The sequence below is a fragment of the Pimephales promelas genome, chromosome 20, assembly GCF_988280905.1.
Source record: "Pimephales promelas chromosome 20, fPimPro1.hap1.1, whole genome shotgun sequence".
Taxonomy (NCBI): domain Eukaryota; kingdom Metazoa; phylum Chordata; class Actinopteri; order Cypriniformes; family Leuciscidae; genus Pimephales; species Pimephales promelas.
Genome location: NC_142788.1, coordinates 14,153,978 through 14,168,370, shown reverse-complemented (window position 1 = coordinate 14,168,370; position 14,393 = coordinate 14,153,978). Strand labels below are relative to the sequence as shown.

Below are 14,393 nucleotides of genomic sequence, written 5' to 3'. Positions count from 1 at the left end.
AATCTATAAAACAAGTGTGTGATTGTAGAAAAGTTAGAAATTGTTTAGTTTACACCCGAACATTTAAGATAAAATAATAATAAATCCTAAATTAAATAATCAAAAAAAAAAATAGAGTAGCCTAGTAAGTTATACCTAAATAAAAACTTAAATAAAAATAATAAAATAAAATAAATTCCAAAATGAAATTATCTACAAGAGTTAGAAAGGTTGTGCAAAAAAAAAAATTATGATCAAATAAAAATTAAAAATCACGTGATGCAACAATCAAAAATCAATCGAAAGTCAAAAATGGTTTCAATTAAACAATCAAAATGTTTGATTGAAGCTCTTCACGATTCAGATGTATGTGTTAGTCACCTGTCCGGAGAGAAGAGACCGTGTGTGCTGATGCAGTGAACTTTGGGCTTCAAGTACTCCATGGTGAACTGAGCACGAGGGACGAGGAACACTTTGTGCTGGGGGGAGGGGGGGGATACAACACACACTTGTAAATGCCATTATTACAGTGGACAAAAATAGCTTTTATGGCTGAATTCAAGCAGACATGCTCTCTCACAAGGAAGAAACTGCTTCTTCTATCGGTGGCGATAAGCTGGATATCAGCCTCTGTGGACAGAGTGAAGACCGCCACACGCTTCATGTCATCTACAGACACTGCACGGCACAGGAAACTACACACACACACATACATAATAAGAGACACACAGAATTCAATCAGCAAATGTAGAAAATAAATATGAAAAAAAGACCTACTGAACAATTAAATGGGACGTAAAAAATTGTTGTGGCAGTGATTTTACATTAAAACAATAAATATGACTCATTTCACATGCAAAATGGCCATTCAATCATAAAAGAGGTCATATAGAAGTGATATCAAAAACAGCATGTTTAATGCAATGGGTCATAGAGAGAGTGTAAAATATAGACCTCAGGGTAAAATCCTAAAATACTACAAAATTATAGTATATGACCCATTCAAGTTGAGAGTGAACCTGAAGCACAAAAGAGCAGGTCGAACAGAAAAGGCAATCGTTGCAACGTCACACCTGTATCTGCAGTGGAGCAGTGTGATTTGCTCTTGGTGATTGGGATCACCCGGTGAGCTGACAGACACAGTGAGTGTTTGAGGGGCTTGATCTTCACTGGCGTACTCGACCACCAACACGTACTCTCCAGGGACGGGAACGCGACCACGCAGCTGAACGTTCATCTGAACACACAGATGGGATTTTATTCATAATGTTCAAGCATTCAAATATTTTTATGCTTATGTTTTATTTGCTTTGGATGTAAACACCTATTGTTTCAACCTATGTGCTTACATCATTGCCACTGCAGATGGCCATGCTGGGATGGCGAGGTGTGATCTTTTCAGTTTGACAGGGTCTAGGCAGGTGATTATCAAACCTGCAGCTGGCATCATTACTGGAGATGGACGGGAACTCATCCAGAGACAGATACATGTACTGCAGACAGCTAAACGCACCAAAAAACAAATTACTTCAGTCACATTGCACATAAACAGGTATAGACATGACATATACACACAAAAAGTAACTGTACTACTGACTTCTGGCTTGCGCTCTGTGTGTTGCTGTATGAACAGGGTTCAGTCACTTGAAGTTGCAGGATAGGAGCCTCATAATAGGCACTGGGCAAAAGCACCAGGTAGTCCTGCAGAGAGAAAGAGACACAGAATGTGTGTCCGGCATTTGCTCAATATAATGTAGAGGGAATGTTTAAGAGGTGGTCCTACCAGCAGAATGCCCTCCGCCTCAATGATCACAGTCCAGGTTCCCGGGTTCAAGACGAATGGCTCCACAAAACTGTTCTGAGGCACGTTCACAAACGTGGGTTCTGAACTGGGTGCAAAGACGATCTGTTTCGACTGCTCAGAGCCTGCAAAGAGATGGAACGAGATCTAATTTATGGGTATGGAGTCACAGTATTTATTGAATTACTAAAACATTACATGTCTCTAAAATTTGTTTAAAAAGTTACATATTGTTTATTCATTATTAATATCAAGATATTAATTGTTGTACCAAAAATAGTTCATGTAAAATGAAAAAGCTGCTCTTAAATTTTACTTATGTAGACTTTTTTTTAGTTTCGCAGAAGTTTAGCAGAATGTCCCAGCTGCTCTTTTCCATACATAAAGAGTAAAAGGGGAAGGGGAAAATCAAAATTAAAACATTTGAAATGGTGAACGGGTACGTTTACGCGACAACGATGTACTAAAAATGGAAAGGTTTTTCCTTTGCGTTTTTCCTCGTACAGACGTCAACGTTGTCAAAATGATCCCTTTTCACACGGATCCAAGAAAACGACTATAAACGCTGTGTTCTGCTGCCAGCGTTCTTAGATTACTTCGGTTCTTAGTAAAAGTAGAGACACTTGCTGCAAATAAGCTATTTACTAGAATCATATATATATATATATATATATATATATATATATATATATATAGAGAGAGAGAGAGCTCTAAATTGAGCAGCATCTAGTTATACTGCATCATTTATTAAAAAATAAAATAACATAATAAAATAGTTAATATACATCAAGCTTTACAAGCCTTCTAAAAATGTTAAGCATGCATTAGCTTAAAAGACAAAAATGATTCAAGTAAATTGTGTAAGAAGTGCAAGAAAAGTGCAAGAACCAATGACATGTGGCATCACTGATGACCTTGTATTATGCTTCATATAGACCCCTTTTATAGTAATATTACAATGCCTTTTTGTCATAGTTTTCATTGTATGGAAACGAGCAGCTCGGACATGCTAAAACTCTCCTTTCGGGATCAATAGAAGAAAGTCGTGCAATTTTGCATGATTCTGAACGTCATGAGTAAATGATTACAGATTCATTTTCAGGTGAACCTTGTTACTTAAATAAAATAGAGGAAACACCGTAATTAAAGGGATAGTTCACTTTGAAATGAATATTTTATATGTTTTAGCTCACCTCAAGGGCATCCAAGATGTAGGTGTATTTGTTTCCGCAGTATTTTCAATTTTGACATTTTTCAGTCAAATCGTTGTTGTCTATCAGTCATACACTGGAGGCTAAGGGGGTCCACCAAAGAGCATGCACAGAGAAGTCCAAATTAAACATGATTTAATGACTCGTAAATGTAAGTACACATTGATGGCCTAAGACACGAAACGAGCGTTTTTTGTGAGAAAACGAACAGTATTTATATCGTTTTACCTCGTGTAATCACAGTGACGTCCAAGTGATCTGAATCAGTTGTGCAATGTCCAACTGAACCGAACTGAATCAGTTCAATGTTACGCCGGAAGTGATCGCTTGCGTGTGACGTCACTCAATATTTACACAGAGATTTCAGAAGTTTTACCTTTTAACATATTTAGATATACCGAAATCGTCTTCCATTGCGGTTTCCCGTATATCTAAATATGTTTAGTGAAGGGTAAAACTTCCGAAATCTCTGTATAAACAAAAAGTGACGTAGGCGCACAAGCGATCACTTCCGGCGCATGCGCAGACCGAAGCGCCCGTGCCGTCAGATCATTTTGTCATGGCTATGATTACAAGAGGTAAAAACGATATAAATACTGTTCGTTTTCTCACACAAACCGCTCGTTTCGTGTCTTAGGCCATCAATGTGTACTTACATGTACGAGTCCTTAAATCATGTTTAATTTGGACTTCTCTGTGCATGCTCTTTGGTGGACCCCCTTTGCCTCCAGTGTATGACTGATAGACAATAAAGGTTTGACTGAAAAATGTCAAAATTGAAAATACTGTGGAAACAAAGACACCTACATCTTGGATGCCCTTGAGGTGAGCTACATATCAAAAATTAATTTCAAAGTGAACTATCCCTTTAATAACAATAATAATAATAATAATAATAGTCAAAAGTCCAAATATTTCTTATCCGGTACCTCAGTTAACAGAAAGAAAGCTATGGCAGTTCAGAACTACGACACTGAACCGTCAGACGTACCTCTTCTGCTGCTCTGAAAGGCTGTGATTTTACCGTTCGACACGGCCGACCGCGTGTTTACATATCTGAGGATGAAGCGCGTGAGATACACGTCTGCTTCACGTACGTGCACCATCATTTTAACCGTATTCTGAGATGGAGGACAAGGAAGACAAGGAGAAGGGGAGAGAGAGGGAAAGAGGAGGGGAGGGTGTACAGCACATAACAAGGCCTGAGTTAAAGACCTGATCTGTGGCTTCCTGATCAAGCTGGGGGTGATCATGTGATAGAGCTGAGATGCAGGTTTTACTGTGAGTGTGTCTTGAATATGGGGAGATGAAGGATGGGGAGATGGAGGGCCGAAAGAAGTCACCAAGTAGTAAGGAAGGTAGAAAGATGGAGAAAAGACATTATTAACACAGAGAGGTGCTCAAAGACTTACAATTTCCACACAGGAAGTGTCTGCCATCCTCGATCACAGAGACCCGCCCCCTCACTTCCACGGCCCCGCGGTTCACATAGTGCAAGACCACATGAAACAGGTCAGGAGAGCCAACCACCACCTCAACCAGAACCCGAGGCTAGAGAGCGAGAAAGAACGGCCCACAACAGAGACAATTGCAAAGCTGTTCCTTAAAGCCACCACCAACCAGCACTACAGCCCAACACAGCAGCCAATATACGCAAGCAGCACCAATCAAAACCCTTGATCAAAGCCCTCCGCCAAGCCAAAGACACAGCACAGTTCAATGACACATCACAGTGATATTCTGCATTCTGATATTCTATAAGTTTACACACACATGCATGAACATCTCATTCGTCTTTACATAATAATGACATTATAATATTTATTTAAAATTTACAACAATTTATATTTATTGACATTATATTTAATATTATTACTTTAACAATATCTTTAAAGTCTAAATGGAAAAGCATTCATAACATATTTTACATCTGTTATGTGATATACTTTTTAAGCCCCTTTCACACAGGCGCTTTGATCCCGGGAAATTAACGAAAACGAGAGTATGAACGCAAACACGTCCCGGGATTGATGCCGGGATGGGGACCTAGTAACATTGCAGGGATCAGTCCCGGAACGTGCCCTGTGTGATCAAACGCCAGGACCGATGCCGTAAGGGGTGTGTCGTAGTGATGACGCAGCTGCCATCGCAATGACTTTGTTATCTGTTGCGCTTAGAAGAAAGTTTGTGTTCGTCATCAACAAAGAAAGAACGGAAAAATTTTCTTTTAAAAAAAAGGGAGTTTATTACTATCCGCGCTGAAGCTGAGATCGTTCGATGCGTACAACATTTTCCGGAATCTCTGTGTGAAAGGGGCTCTAGATTTGATGTTGTACACATTAAAATTGTACAAAAAGTTGTCTCTATGTTGTCTCGGTGACAACACCAAAAAGAGGAAGGTTGTTATATTTTGATGATTACATTTAGACTACAAAGACATTTACAAATGTACTAAAAAAAGTTAATTTAATGTTGACATTAAGTGCTATACAAACAGTTAAATGAATACACAAATCACTATAATACACAATATTTAATAATAATACATTTCAATATTATTATTATTGTGGCTATTGTAATTTTTAATATTAATATTACAGCTTTTATAAATATTAATACAGCAATTTGTTATTATTTATCATTCAGTAATGTAGTTATTTATTTATATTATCATTATTATCAATTCATAATTATAACAAATCGCTATAATACACAATATATAATAACAATATATTTTAATATTATTTTTATTGTGGCTATTGTAATTTTTAATATTAATATTACAGCTTTTATAATTATTATTACAGCAATTTGTTATTATTTATCATTCAGTAATGTAGTTATTTATTTATACTATCATTATTATCAAGTCATAAATATAACAAATCGCTATAATACACAATCTATAATAACAATATATTTTAATATTATTATTATTGTGGCTATTGTAATTTTTAATATTAATTTCACAGCTTTTATAATTATTATTACAGGAATTTGTTATTATTTATCATTCAGTAATGTAGTTATTTATTTATACTATCATTATTATCAATTCATAATTACAACAAATCGCTATAATACACAATATTTAATAACAATATATTTTAATATTATTATTATTGTGGCTATTGTAATTTTTAATATTAATATTACAGCTTTTATTATTATTATTACAGCAATTTGTTATTATTTATCATTCAGTAATATAGTTATTTATTTATACTATCATTATTATCAATGCATAATTATAACAAATCGCTATAATACACAATATTTAACAATAATATATTTTAATATTATTATTATTGTGGCTATTGTAATTTTTAATACTAATATTACAGCTTTTATTATTATTACAGGAATTTGTTATTATTTATCATTCACTAATGTAGTTATATTTTTATACTATCATTATTATCAATTCATCATAATAACTCAAATTAAATTAAAACATTAATAATAAAAAAACATGATTTCAAGGTACAAACATTAAGTCCCGTAAGTGTGTGTGTGTGTGTCTCACCTGTATGAGGGACATCTGGGCGTACCCCCTCCAGCTGAAGCTTTCAAACTCCAGAGGATTGTAACCAAACCTCACCGGACGTCCATCCATTGTGGTTCCGTCCTCCACCTCAAACTTCATATGGTGCAGGTCTGGGAAGTAATGATCCGGCCGTGGCCTAAACACAAACAACAGAGTGATGACATCCGGCCACACATAAAAGTGATTGGTGCACACAGCCGCATCTGTGTGTGCTTTTCACTTACTGCTTGCATTTGGGTCCCTCCACATTGGGTCTGCATTGACACCGCCCGTGTCTCTCATCACATGCCTGCCTAACGGAGCCTCCAATGTCACACTGGCAGCCTGCATGCACACAGGGGCGAGAGTTCAACCCATCTCTTCATCGAAATATTGACAATTTCTGCTTGGAATTGATAGTTTACCTTGGCACCCAAAGTAGTTGTTCTTCTGAAGGTTGAAGTACCCATCCTTGCACCCGCTACATGTGCCACTGCACACATTGGGTTTACAATAGCACTGGCCGGTGCTCTGATACACACACAGATGGAGGTTTACCAACTTTTCTCTTGGAATTGCATTTTTATGATGGAGTAATTTTGGAAATAAATCCATACCTGAGTGCACTCTGCAACCTCGCTCATTGTTCCTACTGTATTACAGTCACAGGCTGCAAAATCAATCAGAATATATATTAGCAGAAATATATAATCTATATACATTTTAACTAACAAGCTACAGATTCAAATAATACACCATCACCAGAGTCTGTTTGGTCACCAAAGTTAACCAAATGGCAGTCATTCTAGTTTTCTAGACTCCCCAATCCCTCAGAATGGCATTTTGTGCTGTGTGTCCAAACTTTTCTCTTACTTGAGCATCCATAGTCTGTATCGGGAGAAAGATTCCAGAAGAGAGGCTTACAGCGATCGCACGCCACCCCTTCTACATTCGGCCGACACTCGCAGGAGCCCTGGGATATAAAAAAAAGCACTGAGAGTCAGGACTAAGAATAAATGTTTGTCCAAGACCCTCAATTACAGCATTGATTAAAAAGTAACCATGTAAAATATGATTTTTATATTTTAAAAAAATCATAAGTATTATTACAATTTACAATAACTGTTTTCTATTTGAATACATTTACAAATGTAATTTATTCCTGTGATGCCAAAGCTAGATTTTCAGCATCATTACTCCAGTCTTCGGTGTCACATGATCCTTCAGAAATCATTCTAATATGATGATTTGATGCTCAATTCACTTATTATTAATGTTGAAAACAGTTGTGCCGCTTGACATTTTTGTGAAAACGGTGATACATTTTTTCTGGATTATTTGATGAATAGAAAGTTTAAAAGAACAGCATTTATTTTAAAAAGGTCTTAACATTATACATTTTTAACAATTTAATTCATACTAGCCGAAAAAAGTATGAATATCTTTCTTTTTTTTTGTCACACGTTGTGACAACAATGTGCCATACTACTACTGAAATATTGCTGCATACTTCACATACTATTTTATTACATATACGTGATATTTAAAATATCATGCAGTATACATATATGCAGTATCATAGTACTTATTATAGAAAAAGATCAATAAAGCTCACCACAGCGGGCAGGATATCGTTATGAACAGAGCCTGCTGGGTTACACGTCCCAACTACAGCATAAAAAGAGAAAGATAACCATCAGAACTACTGTAAATTACTTTATAACCAGGATTCTGTTTGAGCAAACGTCTATGCAAGATCACCTTGGCAGAGGGGGAAGCCATATGACCCAGGCATGCAGCTATCACACCTCTGACCCTCAATGTTTGGCAGACACACACACTGACCAGACACTGGATCACATGAACTGAAGCGAGAGCCTTCCACTGAACAGCGACATGCTGAAACAGAGAAAATCACGTGTTACAGCAGACAATCCTTTTCTTGGTAATGTTTCCACCGTGATAAGAGTCATGTGACGTACGTGTGCAGCTGGGATAAGAGAAGGATCCGGGTGCACACTGGTCACATTTGGGGCCACTGTAGTTGGGTCTGCAAATACACTGACCAGACACACTACAGCTGGAGTCCAAAGATGTGCGAGGGTCACAAGTGCAATCTGGGAAACAGGATGAAAAAGATAATAGAGACGGACAGTGTATTTGTGTAAATCAGAGACTTTCTTTATGGATATTCTCAGTGTGTGTCTCACCCTGGCAGTTTGGATATGAGTGAAACCCTGAGCGACACTGCTCACAGCGAGGACCAGTGAACTCCGGCCGGCATAAACACTGACCGGCCACGTCACACATCTCAGGCATAGAGCCCACACGACTGCAACCACAATCTACAGACAGACAGACAGACAGAGAGAGAGAGAGAGAGAAATTAAAACATGAATGTTAATAATATCAAAGTCAACATGAAATGAATTGGCAACCCATTTTACTTCTGTATTGTGACATATCAGAGTGAAAAGTGACTTGAATTGAATTGACTGGATCATGAGTAGGCATTATATACAAGAATGTAGCAAGAACCGAGTGTCAGTTTGTGTGAGTTACACAGTCTAGATTGAATAACTTACATTGTAGACACAAATTTGCCTGAATGATTCAGTGTTTTAAACAAATCATTTGAATAAAAGATTCAGTTATTCATAAAGACACACTTGTTTTGTACCTAAGTGAATCAATGTTTTTGAACAAATCAGTCTGGTTGAGTGAATGATTCAATGACTCCCTTATCAAGACAGTTTAGTTTCAGAATGAATCAGTTTGTTGAATGAATCGGTTGACTGAAAGATTCAAATGACAGATTCATAAAGGCAGTCGCTCATCACCACCTACTGGAATAATGATATAAACTGCAGAAAGTCACTAAAAAACTCCACCACCAATACACAGACAAACAAACTCACTTCTGTGAATGTGCAAGAACAAAATTGTTATTTCAGCACTCAAAAATCAGCCAAAAAGCACAGGTGGAGAAAGTTATTGTATATTTTAAAATGCGCACTGATGAATCATGCACAATAAGACCAACAATGTGTGTTAAGCAAATAGGGTAAACATTTAAATTAATCTTAAACAGACTTCTAAGCAGTGAAAGAATGCACAGGAAACAGTTTCTTTGTGGCTGCATTGTGAAGTTCATGGTTTGGCAATGCTCATGGGGAATGTTGAAATTCAGTGAGATTAGTGAGTTGCAATGTGGCAAGACTCACATTGGCACAGTGGGTAGTTGAAGTAGCCGGGCGCACACTGCTCGCATGAATACCCCTGAAACCCGCTCCGACAAACACACTGCCCCGTTACCGCGTCACAGGACCCATCCAGGCATCCCTGGCCTGAACACTGACAGCCTGGGGGGAAGGAAGCGAGAATGTGGGCATGTTTGCATTGCCTTTGTCTTTGGGTGGTATATTGTGCTCGCAAACACTCCGACTATGCACAAGAACAACAGCGGTTTAACACACAGACAACATTGGTGCGACAATCTGCATGTGTTTGCTCAGATGTCATCTGCTCCTGTAGCTTACAGAGACAAAAATGGGCAGAACGGGACAGCTGATTTGCTCTGAGACTTATGCTGCGTTCACGTGCTATGGAAAATAGGATATTTTCCACTTGTGAACTGGAATTTACCAGTGTGTTGCGTTGTCGTAATGTGGTAAAAAGATGGAGATCCAGACCTGTTATTTAGCGAAAACTATTTTAGATTGCTTAAGTCATCTGCAACAGCAAGCAAATGATTCATCAAAACTCAAAAGGTAAATAATATGCTATATATTTTCTAGATCATGAATAGTATATATTTTTACCATTCACGACTCATGCGGTGCTCTCCGCCATTTTGAAAAGTTCAAAGGTTACCTCATCTCGGCAACTCGTCCATCAAAATATTCTACGAGTTGCCCAGTGGTAAATACCACATGAGGGGGTGTTCATGTGCATTTTCCACGTCGGCTTTTGGTATTTACCATAATTACCATAGCACATGAACGCAGCATAAGCAATGGACATACACACAGATACGACAAGTAATATACTTACATTAAAACATCACTGAGATTGACTCAGTGACAATTATAAAACTCATAAAAAGCATTTAACAAATGCTTTAATTTAATAATTTGAATGTAAATTCAGATATAGTTAGATTCATATACTTTAACATATTAAACATTTCAATTGGCATGAATGTTTGTTAATTAACTATATCTCATATGCACCTTTTTATGTATCTTTATTATTTTTTAATACTTATAACCATGTGATGTCACCACACAGCAGCAGCATTAACATATTAAAGGGGCAGAGTGTGTGTGTGTTTGTGTCCTTACGTTGGCAGTTGAGGCCGAAGTGTCCATAAGCACAGGTGTCGCAGTACTCTCCAGTGAATTGAGGTTTACACACACATGTATTGGTGCGAGGGTCTGTCCTACAGGAGTTCCCTTCTGTGCCTGCAGCACTGCACTCACAGTCTGCAAACACAAGAATTCAATAAAACAGGTGAATTAGAGTTTCATCAAATCAAATTAGAGTCAAATTGAAACAAATCAGTGTCTTACTGATGATTTCGCCTGCAGGTTTGACCTCTCCGCTGATGTAAACCTCTGACGAGAATAAACACAATTGTTTAGAGATTAGCCGAACTGGATGAATTCAGCTGAAATAGAATTCCTAAAACCTTCATGAAAGCTTCAAAGACACACACAAAACTTACGGTAGCATTCAGGGAAGCGTTCGTATCCCTCAGCACATGCGTCACAGTTCTCGCCGGTGTAGTTGGGTTTACAGTAGCAGTGTCCGGTCAGGTCCTCACATGTGCCGTCAGTAAACTCAGACTCACACTGACACTCTGCAAAACCACATGTGAGTATCAGAAAAGAAAAGAACATGCTTTGACTATTTCTAGTTTCATTTTCTTTTAAATACGAAAATATAACATATGAAAATAAAAGTGATTTAAAGATATAAATGAATATTATAATATTATATAAGTAATTCTAAAATAACACTGTGTATGATTGAAGACTCACTTGAACAGGCGTCTGGGGACTCCAGTGGATGGTCAGGTGATCTGTAGTAGCCAGGAATGCAGTGCTCACAGTTGATGCCTGTTGTGTGGTGCTGTAAGAGAATAAAAATCATAGGATGTACTTGCAAAAATATCAAAAGCTGTGTTTGCAAACCCAGTGAGCATGTATTTGATGCCCACAAATGTTATATGCACCTATGTTGCCCAGTTTTGAGCCACAGCAAATGCCGCTGTACTGTTTTTGCGTTATAATTGTGTGTTTGTACACCTGAGCCCACCTGGCATTCGATACACACTCCACCGCCGCTGTATTCTCCCTGCATGTTGAGACTGGCTCTCCGCTGCTCGATTTTTGGATCATAGTAGCACTCTGATGAGTGTCTGTGGCAGTTACATGCTGAAAACACACACACAACACACTTACGTCACCATATAGTCAGTCTGAAGATGAAACACACAGATTAATAACTCATCCGCCAGTGCAGAGTGAACAATACACAAGCAGGGAAGGACATATAGAGACATACACATCAGTGTCCACCTGAAGAGTTCAGACTGTCCAAAGATGAATGACAGCAAAGAAGGGAAAAGGAAAGAGAAAAGACAACAGCCATTAGCTAGGAGTGAAGTTAGCAAGGAGAAAATTAGGGGGAAAAAAAAACGTTAGGGAATCCTGGCAGTAAGGGATTTCACAATACTAACAAAGATTGCAATTGTTTTGTTGTGTTTGTATGATGTGTCATCATGACATCTTGTGGTCAAATAAATTGACATTCTTTTTTTTTTACAATAAGATTAAATTACAAAGTATTCAACACAGTAGAGAGCCTAAGTCCGTCTGAACTGTGCCCTGAATTACACATATGATGTTTGTCAATTTAAAAGATAATTCTGAAAGTCAAAAACGTTGCAGTTTGTCATAAAACAGAAGAGTAACATTTAGTTTTATGTGAAAATCGCTCAATGAACTACATCTCCCGGGAAGCGAAACAACGAGTGAGATCCGCTGCTCCGTGTGTGTGCAGTCTGGTACAAAACACTCAGGTAGGACGGCGTAACGTTACGATTATAACGTAAGACTGTAGAAACAGTGACAGACATTAGCCTCAGTAAAGTTAGCTTCATTTATTGAGAGAAAATGTGCGCCTTTGGGGTTTGTAGTCTTTGTAATTACGTATTTTCACAGTCTTATACCTCAACGGTTTTACATCAAACTGCGACCTTCTGTACTTTAAAATGTATCTTTTAAATCGACAAACATCATATGTGTAATTCAGGGCACAATTCAAACGAGATCAAAATATTTGTTGTCTCTCGCCATTGACTACCATACAATATTTTTCCGAAATAAGGTCCCATGGTGGTCGACCGGAAGGGGAGGGACTTAGGCTCTCTATGTGTGACATATTCAAATAATGGAATCACATTGGATACTAGGGCTGTAAAAAAAATAATGCATTCATTTTGCAATGTTTTTTTTTTCTTAATTTAACGCATTAAAATATTTAACTCAATTAACGCAGCATCCATTTTTTCTATAATTCATTCAAGTGCTATTAAACCATTCAAGCGCAATAAGATATATTAAAAAAAAACTTAAATCTGTACTGGTGCGCTGTCTGTGAAGCAGCTCTCTGTAAACAAACACCTGATATAGGCGCACAAAAAGCTGCTTCAGACAGCAAGGCAGCGCCACATTGAGTTATTTTCCACACTTGAAAAGATAAAAACACACAATGAGTCTTAAATGAGTTAAAGAGTCTTAAATGAACTTAAAAAGTTATGAGAAAAAAGGATGTGCATCAGCTCCTAAAGTGACAGCAGCCTATTAAACTCGCTGCTGTGACGTCTGTCATTAATGTTAATCATTCACTGCTCTTAACTGATTAACGTTTGTATCTCTAATAAGGATTCATATATAATCAAATTATAATTCATGCAGTGAAAACTATGAAGTGTTTATTAAATGTTCTGTATATTTTACCAGTTAAAATGCTCCAAAAGCTCACACAGAATTTTCAAACCAAACAATTAACCAAAGCTAGTCAACGTGGCGAAATCAACCAACTTTACCAACATGATCCAGATGCAAAATCGTGGGGAAATCTTTCGCTCTGACATGAAATTCCTATTTCAGGCCTGTAGGTTCAGAATTAGTGGTTGCAGCTAAGAACACTTGACATGACAATTGTTAACACTTGAATCAGCTGTGATGAGAAAAATCTCACACTGTCAGGATCAGTTTTAAATATGCACCAGCAGGCATAGCTCTCAAAACTACAGAATGTGTGTTTTTTCTGCCCCACAGTGGAGTCTTTGACAGGACGTGCGGTGTGGAATGGCTGTGTTTTGTTAAGGGTCCAGTCCGCAGACGACGGGGTGAGGACACGGTGACCCGGCGCGAGATGAAACAGTTCTGTCAGATGGGACAGTCTCTCTGGCTTAACTCAAGCCAGCTCTGCTCACAGATGTGCTATAAAACCTCACAAGGTCTCTACACACAAAGGGACAGTTAAATATTTGGGAACTCAGAGATTAGATTAGGTGGGAAACAGCGGATATCCAACAACATACTCAGAGGAAATGTTTTCCAGACTGAAACAGCTCCCAATACACAGATAGACACCCAAAGAGTGAGATTGAGATCCTCTTAAAAGCATTGTGGGACTATTTTTACAGTGTGTGAGAGAAGTCAGACTGGATTAGCGTCTGTATGAGCTCACAGAAGGCTGGGGCTGTTCACATAGACTGCCAGCCGCTCTTATTCACACTGTCTCTGATGTCTTACTAAAGCTGATTCTAAAGTGAACCTTTAAAAATCCTCGCACAACTAAG

The 14,393-nt window shown here is 37.8% G+C and overlaps 1 protein-coding gene across 3 annotated transcripts in view; it reads right to left on the bottom strand.

Moving 5' to 3' along the window:
• lama5 (laminin, alpha 5) overlaps window positions 1–14,393 on the bottom strand; it is a 90,496-nt gene that overhangs the window by 35,426 nt on the left and 40,677 nt on the right. Inside the window, exons 4-26 of one of the 3 annotated variants that reach the window (XM_089124169.1) lie at window positions 12,086–12,113; window positions 11,837–11,955; window positions 11,560–11,650; window positions 11,244–11,378; window positions 11,089–11,133; window positions 10,861–11,001; window positions 9,742–9,879; window positions 8,728–8,862; window positions 8,500–8,634; window positions 8,279–8,416; window positions 8,133–8,185; window positions 7,391–7,490; window positions 7,135–7,187; window positions 6,943–7,048; window positions 6,763–6,862; window positions 6,518–6,674; window positions 4,404–4,542; window positions 1,763–1,905; window positions 1,577–1,680; window positions 1,329–1,482; window positions 1,053–1,216; window positions 560–674; window positions 361–458 (exon numbers count right to left, since the gene is read on the bottom strand). In XM_089124169.1, coding sequence (XP_088980295.1) covers window positions 361–458; window positions 560–674; window positions 1,053–1,216; window positions 1,329–1,482; window positions 1,577–1,680; window positions 1,763–1,905; window positions 4,404–4,542; window positions 6,518–6,674; window positions 6,763–6,862; window positions 6,943–7,048; window positions 7,135–7,187; window positions 7,391–7,490; window positions 8,133–8,185; window positions 8,279–8,416; window positions 8,500–8,634; window positions 8,728–8,862; window positions 9,742–9,879; window positions 10,861–11,001; window positions 11,089–11,133; window positions 11,244–11,378; window positions 11,560–11,650; window positions 11,837–11,955; window positions 12,086–12,113 — 2,591 coding nt within the window. Of the gene's footprint in view, window positions 1–360; window positions 459–559; window positions 675–1,052; window positions 1,217–1,328; window positions 1,483–1,576; window positions 1,681–1,762; window positions 1,906–3,982; window positions 4,113–4,403; window positions 4,543–6,517; window positions 6,675–6,762; window positions 6,863–6,942; window positions 7,049–7,134; window positions 7,188–7,390; window positions 7,491–8,132; window positions 8,186–8,278; window positions 8,417–8,499; window positions 8,635–8,727; window positions 8,863–9,741; window positions 9,880–10,860; window positions 11,002–11,088; window positions 11,134–11,243; window positions 11,379–11,559; window positions 11,651–11,836; window positions 11,956–12,085; window positions 12,114–14,393 lie in introns of all 3 variants that reach the window. The other 2 variants (XM_089124167.1, XM_089124168.1) reach the window with 2 other exon arrangements.